This window comes from Natrix helvetica (genome assembly GCF_964273705.1).
Source record: "Natrix helvetica genome assembly, chromosome: 2".
In the NCBI taxonomy this organism is placed as follows: domain Eukaryota; kingdom Metazoa; phylum Chordata; class Lepidosauria; order Squamata; family Natricidae; genus Natrix; species Natrix helvetica.
The window spans coordinates 26,733,500-26,759,085 of NC_138552.1; the positions used below are offsets into that span (position 1 = coordinate 26,733,500).

A 25,586-nucleotide genomic window follows, 5' to 3' on the forward strand; every position below is an offset into this window, starting at 1 on the left:
CCCTCACCAGACTGCAGGACTGGCCCATGTTCCTCCCCAACCTTCTCACTGTCTGAATCTGCTGCCAGCTCCGCAGACAAGTAGCGAGCCACAACACTGTCCAGGCTACCTTTGGTAAACTAACTCAGTTCAAGTTATCTTAAAGGGTGGCTTTAAGTTCAGTTCATCTTTTATTCATAGAATGGAGAAGACAGATTTTATTCTCTTCTAATCAATGGTTTGCCCATCCACTAGTAATAGCGAGGACCAGCAATGCATGGTCTCCCTTTCGGGGGGGGGGGGGTATCGTGAAAGCATTTATCTGACCCTTGTTTGCTTCTTTGATCTGCTTGACCTCAGCCTGCAGACAAATGAATACTGCCAGTTGAAATATTTGTCTTTATTTGGGTTGATTTTGCTTAGAGGCCCAAAAGGAAAGTTCATTATGACTTTTGTGTGGAAATTTCTTGTAGACTTCAGTAAATGTTCTGGAGCTTAGTGACACATGATAATGTAATAAAATGTGTTCATTGTTTTAAGTTTAATGGCTGTGGATTTCTTGGTAAAAAAAATTTAAACTGATAACCTTGTCAAAGGCAAGGATAACATAAACTGATAGTACAATTTACCATTAGAAAATTGAAGGAGTAAGTACCAACTTGCTACCAATAGTCAAAGGTTGTAAATTAAGCTTATAAAATGAAAAGGACAAGTGTATTGGAATGGGCTTTTATGATTTAGAATTTGGTGCTTTATTTTCTTCTGGGACTCAAAATCAGAACATATTCAGAAACTTTCTGTTCTTGAATTCTACATTGTGGCTTCTGATTATAACTTTTATTAAAGAACTTTAGGAATCTTGTAAAACAAATTTATGTTCCACCCCAGTGCGGGACAAAACAAATATGTCAATGAAATTCTTGGAGTCATGTTATTCCTTAAATATCCTTGGAAACAATACAGTATACAAATTAGCTTATGCTGTGCCATCAGATATGTGATGTGAAGTAGCAGAATTACAGAAATGTAGACACATGGATAGGAAACAAATAGATTGCATTTGTTGATACCTAACAGTCTAAATATGGAACAGGCCCCAGACTTTTGTACTACTACTCTACTTCCAGGGGTGCAAGCCAAGCCACTCATATTACTGAAGATTTATCTCAAATGGACTGTCCAGTTCAATCCAACTACATATGCTGTAATGCTGTTTAGTTGGGCTAATCAGTTGCTTGCTACTCACCCCAACACTGAATAACACTCCTCAAGAGTACCTTGTGTAGCCAAGAACAATATTGTTGTTGCTTAATTTGTGTTATAAAGAGTTCTGTTTGTTTTCCCTTTTTAGCTACTGAAGATTTGCTTTACTGTTCTGTGTCCATCCAAATATATTTTTGTAGCTAGTACCAGTTCAAAGCATAGTTGAGGACAGCTGTACCTTGGACACAGGCAGTGGAAGGATTATAATAACCTTATGACCAAAGCTTTGTATTTAAATTGAAGGTTGTGTCATTGACAAAAGAGTCTTTTCTTCTTTGTCTCTGAAAAAGATATACTGAAATAAAATATAGGGGGGAAATGTAGTCTTTGTGAAATAAATTGGCAAATGAGAGTGCAACTTTGGTTATATGTACCTTATTTTTCGGAGTATAAGACACACCAAGGTTTTGAAGAGGCAATTTTTTTAAAAAAAGTAGGTAGGTAAATAGAGTGATAGAGAGGGAGAGAAAGAGAGAGAAATACAGTAGATAGGGAGAAAGAGAGAGTAGTTAGGTAAGTAGGTAGATAAAGAAAGAGAGAGAAAGAGAGAGAGAGAGAGAGAGAAAAACAGTAGTTAGATAGGGAAAGAGCGAATGTGTGTAGGTAGGTAGGTAGAGGGAGAGAGAGAGAGAGAGAGAGAAATACAGTAGCTAGGTAGGGAGAGAGAAAGTGTGTGTGTAGGTAGGTAGAGGGATAGAGAGAGAGAAATAGAGATAGAGAGAAATACAGTAGATAGGTAGGTGTTTCTGCTGGCACAGCACTTGATCATTGTAATTCTCATCAATCAGTTAAAGAGCTTTCTAAAAGGAAAAAAAAGTTTTTGCACTCCACAAACCTCCCCAAAACAGCCCGTTTTTCACAAAAACAGCCCCCTTATTTTTTTAAAAAAAGGCATGAATAGCCTTGGGGCATAACACTAATAGTGATGTATATTATAAAGATATCTTGTTGATAAATAGTTTAATAAGGAAGTAATGAAAGATTGGTATATTTATGAAATGAGCATTTAGAATACTTTGTTTAAAAATGAAGGAACTATATTTTTGTTTGAATGTATGATGTACAAAGACAACAATGAACATAAGCATACTTGATGGATGACGATTAGTGGGACTATGCATAATTGAAAGTAGTGATGTATAAACATAAATAATTGGTAAATTCTTTTATACTGTAAAAATAATCAGAATGAGATAAGTGATTACATAAAGGTATATTGTTATTAAATAGATAATTAAGAATGCAAGGGAATTAGGTTTGCTGAAAGGAAAGAAATATTAACTGTAATTGAATATATGATGTAAAATGAAAGTGAGGTACCTAGTCATATTGGATGGAAAATTTGTGACTGTATATGTAATTGAAAATATGGATGCACAAAAGCTTGTAACCAAACGACATACTATATGTAATGAATGAGAATTTTTTATGTTGTCTTTTATGTTTAAAAAAATATTTTTTTTTAAAAAAAAGAATAATTCCCTACTAATAATGAGACAAAATTCAGGATTTGAATATAGATCTCTATTCCAATCCTTTAATCACCCAGCAGTTCATAGCTAAAATTTAAGCCATTTCAGTTTACAGGTAGATATCATCTCATGATCTCTCAGTATACTTACTTGAGACATAGATGCAATAAAAGATCTGATGCCTGGAGGCTTTAAGGCTTGAGACAGAAAAACAAAACAAAACAGAAGTTGAGTCCCATCAAGACTGAATCATTGTGTGACCAGAAACTGGCTCTGTCTCTGCTCTAACAATAATTGCAGAAAGAAAACAAAGACAGAACGGTGGAAGCAAAATTTATTTACAAATAAGGCTCTGTTAATGCAGATAATCCTCAGTTAATAACAATTGCGTCTGGAATTTTCATTACTAAGCAAGGCAAAGCACAATGTCAGGTGACATCATTTAGCAAGAACAGTTCGAACAGTCTTGGTTGCCATTGTTAAGTGAGCATTGCAGGTCATTAAGCGAGGACCTTCTCACAACTTCCTACAGCTTCCAACAAATAATGTTAGTATGGAAGAAGGCGAGAAGTTGTAGGTCCCAGGTGGCTTGCAGTCAGGTTAGCAGGCAGGTAACTGGCTGCTGCCAAGTGGCTGTAATGGCCTGGTTAAGTGTTTTCAATCCCAGCGGTGTCTGCTGCCAAGTGTGTAAGTTTTACCCAAGCAACTTGCAACCTTCCCTGTTGGCTTCCCCATTGAGGGCAATGGGGAAAGAAACAATGAATGGAAACTAATCAAGGAAAGAAGCAACATTGAATTAAGGAGAAATTTTCTGACAGTGAGAACAATTAACCAGTAGAACAGCTTGCCTTCAGAAGTTGTGGGAGCTTCATCACTGGAGGTTTTTAAGAAGGGACTCCTCCTGTCACTTGTCTGAAATGGTATAGGATCTCCTGCTTGAGCAGGGGCTGGACTAGAAGACCTCCAAGGTCAATTCCACTCTGTTCTGATTGATTGATTGATTGATTGATTGATTGATTGACTGACTGACTGACTGACTGACTGACTGACTGACTGACTGACTTTGGTTGTGGGAAGCCAGGAGGAGAGGTCACAAATGGCAATCACATGACAGTGGAATGCTGCAACTATCATAAGTGCAAGTCTATTGCCAAGCACCCAAATTGCAATCATGTGCAACAGCTGGAACTTTGAGGACCAGTTGTAAATATACTTGTTCAGCACTGTCACAACTTCAGACAATTTCTGAACTAATGGTCAATAAGCAAGGACTAGTTATAGCTGTTTTTGTTTTCTATGATATTGCCTATCACGGTTAACCCTTTGGGCACCAAGTGCCGAAATTGGAGTGTGTGCGCGCACTGGAACCAAGAAGAGAACAGCTGGCCAGTGCGCATGCTCATAATGGAACCCGGAAGAGCAGCTGGCAATGGCATGCATACCCACAGAGAGGGCTCTGTGTTGTCACCTCTGGCTCTCATGCCATAAATTCACCATCACAGGCCTATCATTTAGGGATGTGGTTATTTAGATACGTTTAAAAAAAATACTTAGTAGAAACAGTACAATATTTTGCATGTTTTTTTGTCTGCCACAAATTTTCAAAAGTGTCCTTAAAATAGATATTAAAACTATCACAATGATCAGAATACTACCTTTTGATATAATGTACACTTCTTTCATAGTAGGTACAGCTTGATTGTAACTTGTAAATGTTTGTCTACTGCAGAAAACACTGCAAAGTAACATTAAGAAAAGAAAAACAAACATGATAATTATGCAGGTATTAAAGCCATCATCTATGCCAATGCATGCATATTTATATCTAGATAAATATATTCACTTTTTTTTAAAAAAAAGATCGCTAATTCATTGCAATTCATTACTTGTCAATTAATTCCCTCTTTAATTAGAATAACATATCTCAATTCAGCCTCCGGTGCTTGCTGCCACTTGCTTTTGTAAGTAATTACTGTGATTAAACATGTGGCAGTGTTAGCTAGCTCAGCTAACTGGCTAGTGATACAGAGCTTTCTGTAAAATGACTGCAGGCAGCGAGTATTCTGCTAGACAACAGTCTATATCTGTAACTGTCACAGTTCAAATAACAAAATTAAAATATATATAAAAAGAGTTTTATTGTTTAAAAGGAATATATTTTAATTGAAAAGAAATGCACATATTCTTCCTCATTGCAAGGGCTAATCTGACAGATTTTTCAGAGGATAAGACTATTATTTTGAATTACCAACCTGACTTTTTTTTTCTGCCTATTATATTTGCATTTGGTTTGCAAAGTGAACAGAAGTTTTATTCTGCCTGTTCAATTTCACATGGGCACTGCTATCTCTTTTGGGGTATAGGAACAAATTACACTGAGCTTTTTTTAAAAAAAATCTCAAGTGTCTGTTTTGTCTGGATTTTTCTCATAGAAGGTTCTTGTGCAGATATTTCAAGGCTTTAGTCTGGAGCACTGGGTCAAAGGATATTTCTCTTTGAAGGGCAGACAGGAGTCTTTTTTAATTCATGAGTTTCTTTGCTTCACATCAAAGAATAACTCAGACGGTAGTGTAATGGCAGTTCGGAGCAGTCTTTTAAATGTTTAATGTTGAATACATATGTTTAGTTCTTAAAGTTGTTCAGTTTGAAATATGTATTTTGCAAGACATCTATTTTATTTTTTGTGTTTGACTTTGCTGTTTATATTAATAATATTTCTGTGATACTCCATAACTTTGGAAAAATTTAATATTAATAAAATTAAAAGTTAGCAATAAAGATTTATTATAATATAAAACACAGTATCAGTGAAGTTGTTTAAGCAGTAAAATTAAACACAACTAAATCTAACATTTTAAGAAGCCATGACCTCAAAGAGCATATTAAAGAGCAGTAGTTTTTACCTGGTACTAAAGAAAATTCAGATAGATCCTATCTAGGAAGGGCATTCCCCCCACCCTCTATCCCCAAAAGGGGGCCTCTTTCTCTTATCTACAATCAGCAGGCTCTCACAGTAGGGTTACATTTGAAGAACAATGCCTGATAATGACATGCTCTTATTTAGGAGTTATAGGAAGAGGGAATTCTGATGGTTTTTTTAAAAAGAAAAACACAAAGTATCCTTTTAAAAAAATACAAAACTAAAAGAAAAAAATAAGCCAGTTATATGTATAAGAATAATCAAGGTAGGAAGAACAAATAATGAGATTTACAGCTCAATTAAGAAAAATGTTAATCTAGCAGATAAAGAATGAATGAATGATTATTTCATTCATTCAATTCTTGTTATTTGCTTGATTAGGTTTTAAAGAGAATATTTTTTAAAAAAATACTGTGCTAGACAAAAAAATTAAAAGTATTTCAACATAATCTGTTATGTTAACCGCATTTTAAAGCTTTTTTATATTTTTGAGATTGTCTCCCTATTAAATAGAAATAAAGATATAATGTTATTCAGATGTTTTAATTATGATAATTATTGAGACCTAGATATTATGAAGGAATAATGGGACTTGACTCATTTGAAACTAAATTTGCACTTATGACGGTTTGTTTTACTAAACATATTCAATTCAACTTCCTTTTATAGTGACTGATTCTGTGAAATCCTCATATCTGGACTCTTATACAGGTAGTCCTAGACCAGAGGTGTCCAAACTTGGGAACTTTAAGACTTGTGGACTTCAACTCCCAGAAGACCCCAGCCTGGCTGGGGAATTCTGGGAGTTGAAGTCCACAAGTCTTAAAGTTCCCAAGTTTGGACACCCCTGTCCTAGACTTACAATAGTTCATTTAGTGACCAAAGTTACAATGGTACTGAAAAAAGTGACATAACTATTTTTCTCACTTACATCCGTTGCAGTATTCTAAAGGTCATGAGATCAAAATTGAGATGCTTGGCAACTAACTCATATTTATGATCGTTGCAGTGTCCCAGGGTAATTTAATCCCCTTTTATAACCTTCTGGCAAGTAAAGTGGGGAAGCCAGATTCATTTAACAATCATGTTACTAACCTAACAGCTGCAGTTATTCGCTTAACTGTGGCAAAGTCGTAAAATGGGAAAAAATTCATTTAACAAGTGTCTCATTTAGCAACAGAAATTTTGGGCTCGATTATGATTGTAAGTCAAGCACTGCTTGTATTGGTTACTTGGAACTTTTAAAGGCAATAATCAAGCAATTGGAAAAGAACCAAAGATCAAAATCCAAAAGATAACCGATCAAACAGATCTGAGTGAATTTTCTTTACAGATGCTGAGAATATTGATTGAGAACTGTCCAGAGTTGGTTAAAAGATTGGTGGCTGTATAAATGCTTTTAAAAAGGAGTCTTTACAACAATCTTGTAGATTTTTTCCCTACTTTCTCCTCAGGAAATGTAAGTACCCTTAACAAGGCTACTGGTTGGCTATCTGTAGTGTGAGTGGAAAAATAAGTTTTGCTGTCCTTATTGCAATAAAGGAAACCTTAATAGAAAATTTTGCTTTTGTTCATCAGATTTGATATTCCTCCAGCAGTGTTGTAGGCATATCTGATGCCAGTTTATCTCCTGGAAATCCTTAGAAAACCAAAGGGCTCTTTGAGTTTCACATGTAGGAGGAGTCCTCATATCTGAGGCCTCAGACAACCAGCACATCAGAACCCCAGGAATAACCCAAATTCCCTCAGAAACCAACAGGATCTCTTGGCTCCCAGGGTGAAACAATTTAATAGGCCCTAACCTCCTGTGGTGAAAAGGAGCTACAGAGAACTGTAAGGCTAAATGACTTATCAATTTCTAAGCATGTCATCTAACATTTTAGTGCACAAATGACCTCAAAAGTGGGTGTGTTTGTTTGCTTGTTTGTTTTAAAAATATGCCCTCTCTCACTTAATTGCTTGCTACCTTCCACAAGATGCTACATGACAATTCTAGATTTAAGAAAGATTAGACCTGCACAGGACTAATAATAGAGTCAAAGGACAAAATTTTGTGCAGTGCGGAAATCTACATTTGTTATTAGAGCACATATTCAAAATTGAATGTTCAAAGAATACCTGATGGGAACATCTTAAATCAATAGCAATCATTTCCTTTTAAGTTTTTCCACCATTTAATGTAGCAAATAATACTAATTGTGATCCAGACTGGTGGCAATAGTACACAATCCTTTACAGCTAAGCATTTATGTTAGAAAATATGGCATTTATCATAATTGTATAAATCTAATTTTTCACAGTTTTTTCTTTGTTTTGGCTACCGTCCAGTGTAGTCTGCCTACAAAATTGCCAGGCATAGCAATTGTGTCATCAAGTCATTGTTGACTCTTAGCAACTACAACTGCCAAAAAAAAGCCAATGCAGTCCTAGGCTGCATCAACAAAGATTTAGTGTCAAGACACTAAGAAATGAAAGTACTTCTTTACACTGCATTGGTGAGACCACACTTGGAATACTGCATCCAGTTGTGGTCATCACCATACAAAACAGATGTTGAGACCCTGGAAAGTGTGCAGAGAAGAGCAACAAAGGTGATAAAAAGTCTGGATGACAAACTGTTGAGAGATCTCGATATGTCTAGCCTATCAAAGAGAAGGATCAGGGGGGACATAACTGTCTTCCCATACGTGAGAGGAAGTCACAAAGAAGAAAGGATTGATTTATTCTCTAGGGCACCAGAGGGCAGGCCAAGAAGTAATGGGCAGAAGGTTGTAATAGAGAGACACAAGGTAGAGGTAAGGAGAAATTGTAAAGTTAACAGAGCATCTACAGAGCAGTAACAGAGTTAATCAATGGAATAGCTTGCCTCCTAGAATTGTGGTGTTCCATCACTGCAGATTTTCAAAAATAGACTGCACAACTATTTGAATGGGATGGTATAAGACTCCTGCGCTGAGCAGGGAGTTGGATTAGAAGACCTCCAAGGTGTCTTCCAACCCTAAGATTCTATGAAATTTATTAGTGGGATTTAATACACTTGTGGATACATGCACAAAGAGTGAATTAATGTGAAGAAGGAATTAGTCTATATCCAAATCAATGGTGGGCACTGATTTGGATATAACGCCCACCACTGATTTGGGTGGGCACTATATCCAAATCACTACCGGTATTACTACCGGTATGCTGCGTGCAAGTGCATAATGGAACGAGAATCACTTAGAAAAAAAGGAAAACCACTGAGGAACGGCAATTCAAGCTGCCATTCCAAATCAGCTGAGCTTTAGAAGCTGGAATAAAGGTAAGTATAATCCAGGGGCAAGCGGGTGTGGCCACTTTTTAAAAAAACAGAGAACCGGTTCGCTCTCTTGTTTGAAGTCAGCACTTCTGGTTCAGGAGAACTGGTCCGAACCGGTAGGAACCCATCACTGATCCAAATGCTTCAGAGGATACATGTTCTAAGAGTTTTTATGGCTTAGTTATAGTGCCAGTGGAGGGAGTACAGAGCAGAGATGCTAAAGCATCTGTTTGCACCTGTTTGTCTACGTGAATTAACTTACAACTGAACAGTGCTGTATATTGGAAGGAAGTTACCTAGGTTGCTTCTCCTTGCAGGAGACCTGTTTTTATAACTTTTCTTCACTTCTTTCTGTAGGAGAAATTACATGTCTGCCTGAATTCAATATCTTTTCAGATCTATTTATTAAATTTATACAGCCATCAATCTCACCAAAAGCGACTTTGTGTGGTGCAAAAGAGCCACATAAAAAGCAACAAATAAAAACAACAAAATAAAAATCCATATTCCTAAATATCATAAAAACAAAAATCCAAACCCTAGGAGAGGGAGAATAAAAATGGGCACTTGAACAATGGAGCCATCTGAGCAAGTCTGCTGTTTGCTGGGAGCTCCAGGCCTGACTACATAGTCAGGTTTTAGAAGGCCTGCACTTTTCTCTACTTTTAGCCAGCAGGCCTATAGATAAATTTAAGTGCAACAGGACCATCCTAGGTGGAAATGATGGAGATCTATCAAGGGTAGGAGAACACTGCAATGTAATGGGAAAAGCAACTAAACTAATGCAACCCAAATTTTCACATTAGTATTTTTGAAGGTCAACAGATAAAAATTGTTATACGACTTCCTTTAATGTTCACTTTGTTCAGGTGTCCATCCTAGCAAGGCAAAACTTGCATCACCTTTGTGGTCTCAGTTTTATATTTGTATATTTGTGCTACCTTTTGTCAAAAAAATATGGGAGGTTGTTGGTCTTTAATCCCTCTTCTTTTTAATCCAAGGATCTATTATGGAGTTGAAGTAGGCTAGGGAACCGGAAGTAATTATGAAGGCCACTGGCATTTTTTCAGTTTAATAAAAGCAGGGACTAATTATTCAGTTTTTATTTAACTGAAATGCAGCCAAAAAGGAGGCTCCTGCAGAGCAGCTGCACTTCTTCAGTGTTATCCCAATTTACCACAGACACAACTGTCACAAACAGTACTTTTAAATTTGATACATAGCCATGGAAGGAAGGGGCCTTTTGTCTTGAGTGCATGCAGAACTTCTTTATACAAATCAACTGGCAGATGATGGACAATGATGAAAATTTGATTCTTTGAAGTCATAATGGTCATTGAAATGTGTGAAATTCTGGCATTGAAAAGAGGGCAGCTAGCAAGTTTCAGAATCTTGGGTGGCTGCTGGGAGCTTGCTGGGAGGTTTTCTGCATTTTGACATCAACTTCCCGTCTCTTGTTCCCAGCTTCCTTTATTTAGAGAGGAGGAGAATGTTAAACAGCTACTTGCTCACATGGATGCTATACAGTCTCTTTGGGATTGTGCAGATGGAAATTTTGGATGTATTTCTGTCTCTTTAAACACAAACTGCTGACACTTAAATATCCATAAATAACTTGGGGCAGAAACAAGATTTTATTCTGCCTCATTCTTTACTTCTACCGTGTTACTTAATACTTCACCTTGTGAACTTGTGTGCCATAATAAATTGGCCAAAGTGACTTGAGAACTAAAGCAAGATCATAGTAATGGACATTATTCCACTATTGTTGTTTTGAGTCAGTAATTACATTGGTTCCCCCTTCCTTTGGGGAAGTACATGGTATAAAGACTTGAACTCTATATACTAGTTTCTTAAATCTCCAAGAGTTCTATTGTGATTATTAACTCTTTAAAAAACAAAACAAATAGGAATATTTAATATTTATCCTTTAGATCACAACATCTGAGAGTAAGCTTCAAAATAGAATTATGTGCCATACTAATTCATTATATATCCCAATTGATTTTTTCCCATTTCTTCATTAAACATTTTGAATGTTACTGATATGCATCAGTATGTATCAAAGAACTTCCACACATTCTGTGTTGCCAATAATTAAAGGAGAGTGAACTTGAAAACATGGAGCTAAAGAAATTTTTACACGACTTCTCCCAACAATAGTGTTGCAGCCATTTGTTTCACTGGTACTTTCACTAAGGTCTTGAATTTGGAACAAAGTACTTGGTGACACAATGGAGAATTTTTTTCCTCCCAACATCTCAAATTTTTTTTCCTCCCAACATCTCAAATATTTTAAATGGCATTTAGAAGCAGGAGATTTAACCCCTTTAAATGTAACTAAAAAGACAATTTCTTTGGTCAGCAGCTAAAGCTGCGTGGCTGAAATAACTATAGTAGATTGTTACACCCTTTCAAAATACAACTTGGAGTAGGAAGATGGTATTCCTAAGGTTTAAGAATGTACTAAGTGAATATTTTACTTTTTAGTCAGATCTATTCTTCCTTAGATCAAACAAAGTTTATGTTCAAAACCTAAGTTTCTAGTATGAGCCATGGCTCCTACAATTTATTTTTGTCCATTCAACATGCTTCTCGGTATTCAAGAACAATAGAACTTTCTAATGGAAGAAAAGATGGTTATTAGTGATTTGTCAAAAAATACAAGAGCATGATTGGTATTTATTCAAAAGTTAAGTTTATTTATTATGTTAAAAGATAAAAATTATTCCAGTAGGCTAATAATGTTCAGATGTCTGGCTTTTGGTCATGAAATGCTCCTGAGTAACACACATTACGGTAGTTAAGCAGATTAGTTCCTCCAGCCTTGCAAAACAGGTCTTTATGTTCTTTTTCCCATGGAAGAAATGGTGGCTCACATTTGTTTTTTTCAGCTAAATTGCAGCTTCTAATGTACACCTCTTCATGATCGCTGTTTGGTAAAGCATAACCTATAGGCCTAAGTATCTTAACATTGTGTTCCACTGTATATAAATATGTATCCATTGTGCAAATTGATTTAGTGGAGTGAAAACTGAGATTGAAAAATAATTTGCTAATGCTAGCAACTTTTGTAAGGTATGTCTCTTGCTATACTTTTGTATTCAGCGTTTTCTTTGTAAGTGTCCTGAGTGAATCCCTGTGGAAAATGTGTCCTGGTGATATCTGAGAAAACCAGAAAAGGTTTCGTTTTTTTAAAAAAACTGAATGTAAGGAATGATTGCCTTCCCTTATTCTACTTTTAGTTAAAATGGTCTTATTTTCTCATAGCATCCATTGGAGACAAACACAGGGAAATTGTGGATTTAACCCATTCTTACCCAAGTATCACATGGGTAAACTATGAAAGTGAAACAGCCTAATACATTCCTTGTTTATTTCAAGTAGGGATCTAATTTCCTTTAACGGGGTATTCTCATTGAATTATACTTTTCAAATATCCTACATAAGATACGATGACTTATAAAATATTCTGGTTCTGGTTCAGGAAGAAAATTCAGAAATATATAAAATGAAGTTGCAGTATTTTCTCCTTGATGACTTAATTTCAGATGCATGGTTATCCAAATATATCTCTGGGGTCAATAAAGATCTGGAGATTTTTGCAGGAGTAGACTGCAAAAGTCTACTTTGAAGACTGGTAAACACATTTGGAATCTGGAATCATACCATGGGAACTCTTAACAAACTGCCCTGAGGAGGCTTATACATGTGCAAAATCATTGTCACTGTGGCCATTCACAAAAATCTCATTAACCAGATGGCAAATGGGAGAAGCTATTCCTAGCCCCATCTTGCAGCTTGCCTTCTCCACCACAACTTCCTTCTTATTTCGTTGTTTTAAGATGCTCGTGCCAGCTAAAAAAATGCAGCCACACCTTATTTCCAAGAACACCTCTATGGTTATTGCATCCAAAGCATATTTTATTTATCTTATGTTTTGCAAAGTAGTTCCTAAAGATTCATAGTTTGTATAGAATGACATGATATTATGTGCATTAAAACTGGGCTTTGACTGTAGCCTTGACTATGCTTGTGACCAAAATATACTAAAAATGATGGTTCGGTCCATATTATTAGCAGGAAACATTAGTTGCTGAATGCAATACCAGTATTACATGATAGAAATAAATCATTTATGAGAGTAAGGTAGTGAGAGTAACACTTAACAAATTGGTATCTGGTGTCCATTTAGTTGTTTATTCTGTTTATTGATAAATATATCAAAAACGTTTGTGTGATGTTACATACATCGATTGGGGATATGAATGCGACTGTATGTGGAGAATCCTGAATTGTTGGCTGAGAATTTGAAGTATTTGCAGGAAATCAAGATAATTGTTTTTGACAGGAGAATGAAGACTAGCAGTAATTACATGAATGAGGGGGAGGGGAACAAAGGAAGGAAGGCTGAATGCAAAAGTGAGTACCGTATTTTTTGGAATATAAGATGCACTGGAGTATAAGACGCACCATGATGTTGAAGAGGTAAATTTTTAAAAAACATTTTTGCACTCTGCAGGCCTCCCAAGCTCTCTGCACACCTCATTTTTTTCAAAAAAAAAGGGGGGGATACAGAGATTTGGGAGGCTTGTAGATGGCTCCTGGGGGAGGCAAAAACGGCCCATTATTTGCCCTCCCCAGCCCTCAGGAGCACTTTGCAAGCCTCCCAAACCCTCTGCACGTCCATTTTTGCAAAGGGGGCGGGGTTTCAGTAGGCCAAAAATGCTGTATTCAGTGTATAAAGGAAATTTTGAGGGGAAAAGATGTGTCTTATACTCCAAAAAATACGGTAATTCAGAGACATAAATTGTTGTGCCTTGGTCATATAGAGAGAACATATGAGGACCATATCATAAAACAAATACCTGGAAGTAGAGTGAGCAAGTTAAGAGAATGGAAAGAACCAAGAAAATTATAGTTGGATGGAGCTGATGAATCTTACAAAAAAAAAGAGTGGAAAATTTAAAACAACAAAAGGGAAAGTATGAAGTGATATATAGTCATGGTCATTGTCACTCAGGCTTAAATCACTTCCCAGCTGAAAGTGGTGATTGGAGTTGATGAGGTCCTTCAAAAGAAGGGCATGTGAAATTTAAAAAGCAGCATATGAAGCGGTATGAGGACATTCTGGAAGAATGAAAAAAAAATATGAATGGTGTTGGCGTAAACTAAAACTTTAGCTAATTTTCTTATTCTCATCTCATGTTTAGGGTTTTTTCCTTTACAATTTCTTAATACTCTTGTACACTTTGCATAACATAGTTTATTCCAAAAGTAAATAGTGTGAAGGTTAGGTACATCTTTGTTAATTTGGTCATTTTTCCTTAATGTATATGTCTGCATATTCTGTGGCATCCCTTTAAAATCAGTAGAAACTACTTTTTTGTCAGTTACATATTTTATGCAGAGGCACACAAATCCTGACTTTAAGATTGTATCTGTGTGAATGTGAATAAACTGCCAGTTGATTTTTATAAACAGACAAGCTGCAACAGTTAAGCCTCGCCTTATTTTTACCATAGGTGAAACAAATTGTGTGAAGTACTACAATTGATTACCCAACCAAACAACCTTTGTGATAGTTCTTTTTAAGCAATCAAATAAATGCCTGTCTGTCGGAAGAGAGTGTAGTTTTGTATGTTGCAACTTTTTGACTAAATAATTGGCGTGTCTTCATATTTTGACTAGCCTGGAATTTAATATAAACACTATTTGGACTCAAAGAAAACATTTATGATTAAATTGTTAAAATATTTTGACAGTTTGCTTTAGGTAGTCTGAGCTCAGCTTTTATGCGTTGTTGTAATTTCCTGTGGGTCTCCCCCCCCCCTTTAGTTCTAAATGCAAGACAAACATTTCACACTTGGCAGTTGTGACTGATCTCTCGGAGTTGATTTTATAAAGTGAAACAAAAAGGGGAGGGGGGGAGTGGAAGACATGCCTCCCCTTTTCCAGGAATGGTCTGCTGAGAGCAGCTTTTAAAGCCTTTGACAGCAGATACACTGAGGTTGGTAGCTGAGGCTTATTTTTTAAAATCCCAGTGTGCTATTTAAATTTGTTTGCCTCCTTAAACTTAAGTCATGTCATCACTGGCTTGGATTACCTCTGTCTGCCAAGAGTTGGACTTGCATCAGATCAGCCTTTGTTTTGGAGACAGGCAGAAGAAAGAGATCCAAGCCATTCCCATTGGCATTGTGCAAGGAAAAATCTAAAGTAGGTGGTAGTTTTGAATTACCCTGCTAGGCTAATGTGGTCCTTTTGGGAGGAAGCATTTGATAATCTGAGTTTTTGTCAACAGATGTTAGAAGATTAGGATTCAAATTATAGAGAATACCTTTTGTATCTGTAGGAAGTTATCACCTAGCCCTCCCCCAGAAAAAATGAAATATCCTAGGAAATATTGAAAAGGCAGAATATTATATTTTCCTGGATGTGAAAAAAGGGAGAAACACATTTTAAACACAAAGTAAATTCCTACAGCTTCCAGCCCATCCCCACTTTGTCAATGGGCCATTAAGAAGACCAAGCTAGTCCACTTTACATAATAAAGAGTTCTCCTCTTCAACTCCAGAGTGATGTGATAAGGCAGGATAATATAAGCCTTCATTCAACTGACCACATGGCATCTGAACTCAATCAAACCTGAATTCAAAACAGCCTAGAGGGTTGCCCTTGCACGGGCCCATGGGAGTCTGGCAACCAGTCAGAATACATTTCTTACACAGGAACAGGAAACAGATAGGTGGGGCCGAACAGATTATAAAAATCCCTGCAAGCCCTTCTTCAGTCCTTCTCTTCTCTTCTTCTCCACCAACATTGAAGCATGTGATCACCTTTTCTGTTCAGGACTCAAGCCATGCGGTCCTGTCCACCATTAAAACCATCTTTCCAAGCAGCCTCCATGTCTCCAGTGTCTTTTTCCCCACTTGGAGCCGAACCCAGAAGGACATTTCTTCCAACAATCACCAAGAGCTTGCTTCAAACTGTTGAAAGAAATGTCCTTCTGGATTGGGCTCAAAGTGGGGAAAAAGACACTGGAAACATGGAGGCTGCTTGGAAAGATGGTTTTAATGGTGGACAGGACCACATGGCTTGAGTCCTGAACAGAAAAGGTGATCACATGCTTCAATGTTGGTGGAGAAAAAGAGAAGGAAGAAAGAGAAGCTGAGTCCCTGGTTTTATTCCCTCTCTGGCCTTTGATCTTGATCTTGTATTCTGATTGGTTGTCAGACTCCCATAGGGTCATGAAGGGCAACTCTCTAGGCTGCATTTTGAATCCAGGTTTGGTTGACTTCTCAGATGCCATGTGGTGGGTTGGGTAAAGGGCCAATATTATCATGCCTTAATCCCATCCCCCTGGAGCGGAAGGGGAGAACTCTTTATTATGGAAAGGGACTGGCTTGGCCTTCTTAATGGCCCAACTGACAAAGTGGGTGGGGGTAGGAAGCTGCAGGGAGCTATTTTCCTGTACACCGCTTGGAGAGTCCAAGCAATGGGTTAATTCAGTCTGCTTGCCCTTAGGACTGAGGAACTATTTTTCCGTAAGCCACACCTCCTCCTGGTGTGCTCAATCCCCCAGAATTCTTCCTCAGTCAGCCCGTTTGGACGTAATTAGTTAGAGCTCTGAGCTAAATTAATCCTTTTTTTGGCTTGGACTCTCTATTTGCGTTTAAATTCTATTTCCTAATATTCCCCAACCTTGTGAGACGTTTCTCTCTTCAATTCTGCGACTCTCTCCGGTAGAAATTGCATTTGAAGGCCAGGAGGTAAGCTGGAAGGTGGTGGGGGGTGCCCCTCAGCCGATCCTCATGGGACGGCTTCGGAGGCCTGCCGCTTGTCGTTTAAAACGGCGCGGCTGCAGCGGCGAGGTCCCTACGTTCCCAGGCCCCCCGTTTGTTGTTTTAGACGAAGTATTTTTCGTTCCCGGCCTGCTAGAAGACCTCGACCGCAGGGAGGAGTGGGCGATCGTCGCCATTCGAGGCGCGTTCGCTCCTCGCTCTCCCTTAGCCCCACGCTGTTGCGGCGGCCATTTTAGGCGCGAAAATAGCGCGCCCAGCCATGGCCGCCATTTTGCATCAGCCTCGTTATCAGGAGGCCGCTGGAGGTGGCAGGGCCTAGCAAGGGTTTCTCGGGCTAGGATCGCCACCTTCGTTTTTTTGTCTATTTTTGCGAGCGGCGCTGGTTCCTGTGCCATTCCAACGGTCATCATACCGGCTCAGGGAGGAGGCCTTAAGTAAGCGCAGGCCAAAGCTTTTTGATAGTCATTCTCCTCCCTGCTTCTCCTGCGGAGCCTTGCACCTCGGTGCAGGCTCCAATCCTACCCCTGGGCCTCCGACTGGTATTAAGCATGGGATGATGTCTTACGTATTGATTCAATTACTGTGCATATGGCAATTTTAACGAATCTTTTTGTTTTGTTTCCCATTGCAGCAACCAGTCTATCTCTATCCTTCTGCCTTATCATAGCCTTGCTCCATCTTGTGTGGTCATTGACTATGGATCTGCCCAGTCCCCCCGATTCCCAAGATACTAGGCCGAGCCTCTCGCAGGCCCCTAGCAAGGGTTCCTCCTCATCGGGGAGTGGGGGTGCGGGCAAGAGTGGTGGGGGTAGCTCTGGGAAACAGCGTTCCAGGACCCCTTCTGTGGCTGAGGCCAAGGATGCTGAAAGGCGCCAGCGGGCCCTTGACAAGCAATTTGAGAAGGCCAGACGCCAGGCAGACAGGGAGCAGTCCCTCTCAGGAATCCCTCCCTCCCGGGAAGAGCTCCAGATGGTCCTCGCCGAGGAGGTGGAGTCCCAGGACCTATCCCCAAATAGGTCATTTGCAGAGCCGGCTTCCCTGGCGCCCTCTTGGGCCTGTGAGCAGGCCCCTCCCCCTGGGGATGCTAGCATAGACGATATGCAGGGTGAGGCTTCACCCCCCCTAGAGGAGGGTTTGGATCCTGATTCTGACTCTGAGGAGTTATCGCCCCGCATGCAGGAACTAATGGCCCATGCCATTGCCAAGGGCATCACGGAGGCCATGAAATTTAAGAGTCCCACTGCAGTGGCCCCTAAGGGCCCCAAACCCGATCAGGCAGCTCCCCCTCCAAGCAAGCGTGCTCGCCATCCTTCCCTGGAATCCTTGGTGGTCAGCGAGGCCTCTGCCATTGAGGACCCTGACCCGGAGGTGCTAGGTCTCTCGGACGACGAGGACCTCCCCCCTGAAGCGCCCGCCTTTGCGGGTCTGTTCAAGCCCAGCCTTTTCAAATCTGTCCTTCACAAGGTCAAGGCTGCCACCAGGGTGGGGATCAAGCCCAAACCGACCGCGCCGGCAGCGGATGCCACTCCGGCTAATCCCAATGCGGTCATGTTTGATGTCCCAGCGCCCCAGCAAGAGCTGGTTCCGGTCCCGGGGCTGTTTCTCGACCTAATCCAGCGCCAGTGGGCTCAGCCAGCCACGCAGTCCTCTCCCAGTGGGGTAGATAGGAAGCTTTATACTATGGAGCCAGTGCTGGAGGACCTTCTGGCCCTGCCCACTGTCGACCCGCCCATCGCTGTGCTCACCTCCAACTCCTCCCTACCGGCCGACCTCCTGGAAGGCCTTAAGGCGGAGGACAAGAAGGCGGAAAAGGCGTGCCACAAAACCCACCTGGCGGCTGCCTGGGCCATCAGGGCCTCTTCATCCGCCTCCTTTTTTAATAGGGCCTCTGTGATCTGGCTGCGCGAGCTCCTAACCAAGCTCCCGGCGGGAGACGTCCGTCTCCACCAGGACGTGTCAAAAATAATCGCGGCCTCCCAGTATGCCGCTGATGCATCCCTTAATGCCACAAAATTTGCCTCCAGGGCGCTCGGCTCTAATATAACTTCTCGTCGGCTGATCTGGCTCCGACATTGGCAAGCGGACCAGAAAAACAAGTGGAAACTGGATTCCGCCCCCTTTAAGGGGTCCAAATTATTTGGCGAGTCCCTGGATCCTCTCCTCATCGAGTCCAAGGACAAGAGGAAGATCCTACCTTCTCTAAACAAAAAGCAGGAACGTAAGGCCGCTCCCTATTCTAGGAGGCAGTCCTTTCGTGCCTCCGAGCCTTCTACCTCTGCCTCTTCCTTCTCTCCCTCCAATAGGTCCTTCGGCCAGCAGGGCGACAGATCCCAGGACAGGGCGCCCTTTCAGGACAGAGGCAGGCAGCAGTTCGGCTTCCGCAAGTATAACCGCGGTGGGGCCTCCAACAGGCCGTTCCGTAAGTCAAAGTGACTGCCCGGGCTTGGCGCCCATCGGGGGTCGCCTCCAGCTGTTTGCCTCCCATTGGGCCCAGAACACCGAGGATGCTTGGGTTCTGCAGACAGTCAGGGAAGGCCTATCTCTGGAGTTCCTGTCCCTCCCCCCCCGGACCTTCATCCGGTGCCCTGTCCCATCCTGCCCCCAAAAGAGGGAGCGTATGGACCAGGAAGTCAGTCATCTCCTAGACATCAGGGCCGTGGAACCAGTTCCCCAGGGCGAAGAGGGGAGGGGGTTTTACTCCATCCTCTTCCTGGTGCCAAAGAACTCGGGGGGGTGGAGAGCCATCTTGGACCTCAAAAACCTCAACAGGCATATCGCCTACCGGAGGTTCAAGATGCAGTCCCTGCAGACTATTCTGGCGGGGATCCGACAAGGAGATCTACTTACATCTATAGATCTCAAAGAGGCATACCTCCACATCCCCATCCGTCCTCAGCACAGGAAGTTCCTGCGCTTCTATTATGCGGGTCGCCACTTCCAGTACAAAGCTCTTCCATTTGGCCTCTCGTCCGCTCCTCGGACGTTTACCAAAGTGCTGGCGGTAGTGGCGGCCCAGCTAAGACGCAGGCCCATAAGGCTCCAGTGCTACCTGGACGACATACTTATCCAGTCGTCGTCCAGGCAACAGGCCCTACGGGATCTCCAAACCACTATGAGATCCCTCAGAAATCACGGCTTCACTCTAAACATAGAAAAGAGCCATCTCACTCCAACAAACAGACTTGTACACCTGGGGGCGGTGATAGATACCAACTTGTGCAGGGTTTTCCTCTCCCGAGACAGGTTGGCCGGTCTAAGGTCCATGACCCACAAGGTGTTGAGCTTGAGGCAGGCTCCAGTGGTCCTTCTGTCGCAGCTGCTGGGAAAAATGATCTCCTGCATTTCCATAGTGCCGTGGGCCCGCCTGCATTCCAGGGCTCTTCAGTGGCTGCTGCTGCCGCACCAGAGGGCATCCAGGAGCAACTCTACCAGGCCGATTCGAGTTACGCCGGACGTAAAGAGGTCTCTCCGCTGGTGGGTGTCTCCGGCCATCCTCAAGGGCCACCTATTCAAGGAGCCCGAGAGGTTGATCATCACCACAGACGCCAGCCTCTCCGGCTGGGGAGCCCACATGGGGTCCCTGGTTGTTCAGGGCAAGTGGTCCCAAGTGGAAACCAGCTACAGCATCAACCTGCTGGAACTGAGAGCTGCTCGCCTGGCCCTGCGCCATTTCAGCCGGTCCATCCATCGTCAACATGTGCTTCTGATGACGGACAATGTGGCCACCAAAGCCCACATCAACCGCCAGGGCGGCACCAGATCCAGAGCACTGATGAGAGAGGCGGAGTCCCTGGGCCGCTGGGCGGAGCGCCATCTGGAATCCCTTCGCTCCGACCATATCTCCGGAGTGGACAACACACAGGCAGACTGGCTGAGCAGGACGACCATAGATCCTGCGGAGTGGAAACTGGACCCTCGCCTGTTCCACCAGATGTCCGACAGATTCGGGACTCCGGCTGTAGACCTGTTTGCGTCCAGGGACAACAAGCAGCTCGACCGCTTCTACTCCCGGTTCTTCACCCCGGGGGCGGAGGGGACAGACGCACTGCGTTGCAAGTGGCCCCGCGAGCTACTGTATGCCTTCCCTCCCCTGCCTCTCCTTCCTCAATTCATCTCCAAAGTCATCGCAGAGGGAGCAGAGGTCCTTCTCGTGGCCCCGCATTGGCCCCGCAGGTCGTGGTTCGCCGACCTTGTCCACCTGTCGGTGTCTCCTCCGTGGCGCATTCCTCCGGACCAGATCTCCCTCAGCCAGGGGGCCGTGATTCACCCAGAGCCCCAGTGGCTCCAGTTGGCCGTCTGGCACTTGAGGGGGACCAACTAAAAGGCCAAGGCCTGTCGGAGGAGGTAGTGAACACCATTCAGGCGGCGAGACGCCCTTCAACCACTAGGATTTATGATGCGTCCTGGGCCGCCTTCGCCAAGTGGTGTGAGGAGCTGCTCATCGAGCCGACGACCGCGCCTGTTCCCAGAGTGCTTGACTTCCTTCAAGCGGGACTCAACAAGGGCCTGGCCCCGAACACCCTTCGACGCCAAGTGGCGGCTTTGTCTACTGTCTGGTCGGGCGACCACCTTTTGCCTCTCAGCAAAATCCCGAAGGTGCGTCTTTTCCTCAAGGGCGCCTCTAACCTTCGCCCTCCCACCGTTCATCGCTACCCTACTTGGCAGCTGTCCGTGGTCCTGCGGGCCCTCTCTGGCCCTCCATTCGAGCCTTTACGCACTACTTCTCTTCGATTCCTGACGCTGAAGACGGCCTTCTTGATTGCCATCACGTCAGCTCGCCGGATTTCGGAGCTGGCGGCTCTTTCTGTTCGCCAGGATCTGTGCGTCATCCACCCTGACAGGGTCATTTTGAGGCTGGACCCGACCTTTACCCCCAAAGTAAACTCATGGTTCCATAGAGCGCAAGACATTGTGTTGCCAAATTTTTGTCCTCATCCGTCGCATCCCAGAGAGCGATCCTGGCACAATCTTGATGTCAGGAGGGCCCTGAAGGTCTACATCGCTCGTACTGCGGAATTCAGGAAGTCAGAGGCTCTTTTCCTCTCCTTCCAGCCCGGTTCCCTAGGGAAGAAGGTCACTTCCTCCACAATTGGCAGGTGGCTTCGTGCTTGCATTGCGACTGCCTATGAAAGTCAATCCAAGGCCGTTCCGCGCGGCATCACTGCACACTCCACACGAAGTGCTGCTACCTCAGCGGCCTGGGCCACCCAGGCCTCGATCCTGGACATCTGCAGGGCCGCTACGTGGTCCTCTCCTTCTCCATTTGTGCGACACTATAAATTGGACATTTTCGCCTCGGCTGAGGCGTTCTTCGGCAGGCGTGTGCTCCAGGCGGTTGTGTCAGAGACCGAATCCCGGGAGCCTTCTTCTGCCCGCCCAGATGGACAATAACTTTGGTATGTCCCATTGCTTGGACTCTCCAAGCGGTGTACAGGAAAATGACCATTGGCTTACCTGAAGGGTCCTTTTCTGTACACCGCGGGAGAGTCCAACCCACCCTGGCTCTCAAGGCCGGGATTCGGGTTCCTCGTGTCAACAGTACATCATCTTGGACGCTTCGCTCCGTCCGCACGAACTGACTCCTTCTAAGAATTCTGGGGGATTGAGCACACCAGGAGGAGGTGTGGCTTAAGGAAAAATAGTTCCTCAGTCCTAAGGGCAAGCAGACTGAATTAACCCATTGCTTGGACTCTCCCGCGGTGTACAGAAAAGGACCCTTCAGGTAAGCCAATGGTCATTCTGTCTTTAAAATGTTTCTCCCTTTTCACATCCAGAGAAATATTCTGCCTTTTCAATATTTCCTAGGATATTTCATTTTTCTGGGAGAGGGCTGGGTGATAACGTCCTACAAGTTATCTATGCAATAACTTATGCAAAACCTATGCAAAATATCTGGCTTACTGAGCTTTAATCGTATCACTCCAATTCCATCCATGCGGTATGTTACTGGCTAAAACCAGAAATAGTTGTGTTGGCCTATACGAACTAAAACTAACCTCCAAATGTTAATCGATACTTGTAATCCGATCAACAAAATTGCACAAAAATGTGCAAGTTTTTTTTGCTTTCCAGAATTCTTCATTCAACGGGATAGTACCAAAAGCTGTAGATGCGAAACATAAGTCAAGTATGGTGTAGAACCGGGAGGCGTAATAGAGAATTTGGAGTCATCATAATTGTAACTGAACATTCACAGCAAGGTAGTCACTGAACAAGGACTATGTGCAAGGGTCTTGCAAAACTGCTTAGTCATAGCACTGAGATAAATGCATGGTGCTAAGCTTCATTAAGGCTTCTGGTGCGCCCCTTAGAGCTGCACGTTTTAGCCTAAACACTACAGAAGAAATGTTTACAGCAGTGCATTGCAAAGGTACCGCAACTCCCCTAAAGTTTAAATGTTAATGATCTTCTGCTCAGTGAAAAATTGTAATTCCAGAAAGTTTATGTAAGCTGTATAAAAGACTCTTGAATATTCGTTATCCTATACATGATGGATAGATTTGGAAACTCTGCGTTTCATTCCTCTCAATGAAAATTAACTTTCCCCAAAGTATCGGTCATTGGCATTTCAAAAAATGCACTTGTTTTATCTCACTTTTCTTGTTTTCATAGGACATTACCCCTCTAACTGGTGTTCCAGAGGAGCATATTAAAACACGAAAAGCTTATATTTTTGTTCCCGCCCGTAATGCCATGCAAGCTGGTGTTAATAACACAAAAAAATGGAAAATGGAATTTGATACAAGGGAGCGCTGGGAAAACCCACTGATGGGTTGGGCATCTTCGTAAGTATAAAATAGCATTTTCAAAGTTTATTCTTTGATCAACTAATACAGACCTTTATCCAGCACTGTTAGATTTTAAAAGGGCTAATAAAATTATGTTTTTGCCAGGGATGTTATTTTTTATTTGGGAATTTTTTTATTAACTTCTAACTGTGAAATTGGAGCTATTCTCACACTCGAGAAAGGGAGTCATCTGGTAGTCGGATGTACAAAGGACCATGTGGCGTTGCATTAAGTAGGCCACGTAAATTCCAGCGAGAATTGTATTTGCTCAAAATTGGAAATTAAATAAGGTACCAACAGAAGAGGAGATAATTTAAAAAATCTAGACTGTGCAGAGAGGAACAGATTGACCTTGAAAATAAAGGATAAAGAGGAATCGGTGTACTTCAAGGAATGGGGAAGATTTTATGAATAGTTAGAAAAAGACATACAGATACGCCATCAGGTAGAAAAGGGAGGGAAGGGGGGGGGGCAATAGGGAAGAAAATGATAATATATAAGTATATATTCAAAAGTAAGATACAAAGGGGGGACACACACACAATCAGGATAGATTTGAGAAGGAAAGGGAATAAGAAATGATATTCAACTATTTTTGGCTCTGCAGAAATACCACCCCAAGAAAATAAAAATTAAGAGTTGGAAGAGACACCTATAACAATAGAAAAAAGAAAGGAGGGAAGGAGATGAGAGGAAGAGGTGGGAAGGAAAATAGAGGTGAGGAGAGGAAGATAGAAAGGAGACGGAGAGAGAGCAGGGAGAGGAAGAGAGGAGTAGGGGAGAGGAAAGGGAAGAAGGAAGGGAAAGGAGAGGAAGGAAGGAAGGAGAGGAGGGAGAAAAGAAAGGAAAAGAAGGTGGTGTCAAAACAGGCGAGGGATGTTAAATAAAGCAACCCTTATAACTCTGTAAATGAAATGATAAATGTATAAGAATGATGAATATAAAAAGAATAATAACTATGTGAATATATACCTGTAATATACAAAAAACAAATACCTGTAATTGTATATAGAGAACAAAAAAATTAAAAAAACTTTTCCAGAAAATTCCAAGAGTCAGACAAGATCAAATTGTTATTATTAGCTCCATTACATAAGAATCAGTTTTGTCCAGTGATTAAAGCATCCAACTAGAAGCCAGGAGACTGTGAGTTCTAGTCCCGCTTTAGGCATGGAAGCCAGGGGTCAGGAAAGCTTTGTGAGTTGACAGCCAGCTGGGTAACCTTGGGCCAGTCATCCTGTCTCAACCCATGACATCAGGCTCAAGTGATAACCTGGTGGGTCAATTTCTGTCCAATCAATTGATCAACACTCAGTTAATTTGAAAAAGCAGACCCTGCACCTATGAGAAAATGCTTCAGAAAGGGGGTGGGGGAAAGCTAGGTTAAATTTTACTGATAAAAATGATAACACCAAGGTGTTGGTTATCACCTTTAAAGCGCTCCATGGCACAGGACCTAGTTACCTGCGGGATCGCATCCTACCCCATACATCCCTGCGACCAATTCGCTCTCACAGGGAGGGACTCCTCCGGGTGCCGTCCACTAGGCAATGCCAGCGGGCGGCGCCCAGGAGTAGGGCCTTCTCTGTGATGGGCCCGACCCTCTGGAATGACCTCCCCCCCGACATTAGAACTACTACCGATCTCCGCTCCTTCCGCAAGAAACTCAAGACCCACCTGTTCCAATTAGCTCGCCTGGCCCAACTGTAGTTTCAATTTTCAATCCTCCTGACCGGCATTTTAAATTTTAAGGGGTTGTCCTTTTTACCTGTTTTAATTTTTATTATCGCTGTACAGACCCTATATTTAATTTGTTTTTAATAAGGGGTATTTAATACTGTTATTGTATATATGGTTTTAGCTTTTGTCTGTACACTGCCCGAGTCCCCTCGGGGAGAGGGGGCGGTCTATAAATTTAATAAATGAAATGAAATGAAATGAAATAAAGAAATGAGAGGCCAAAACAGAGAGTCATCTTTATTTACTGTAGCCTAATGGATCTTAGCCCAGAATCTCGGCGATTCACAACAATTAAATAAATTACAATAAAAGGTATAATTTACT

General features: G+C 42.1%; 1 protein-coding gene across 2 annotated transcripts in view; it reads left to right on the forward strand.

Annotated features, from left to right (window-relative positions):
• NDUFS4 (NADH:ubiquinone oxidoreductase subunit S4) overlaps positions 1 to 25,586 on the forward strand; it is a 47,103-nt gene that overhangs the window by 15,585 nt on the left and 5,932 nt on the right. For both annotated transcript variants that reach the window (XM_081945818.1, XM_081945817.1), the window contains exon 3: positions 23,347 to 23,519. In XM_081945818.1, coding sequence (XP_081801944.1) covers positions 23,347 to 23,519 — 173 coding nt within the window. The remainder of the gene's footprint in view (positions 1 to 23,346; positions 23,520 to 25,586) is intronic.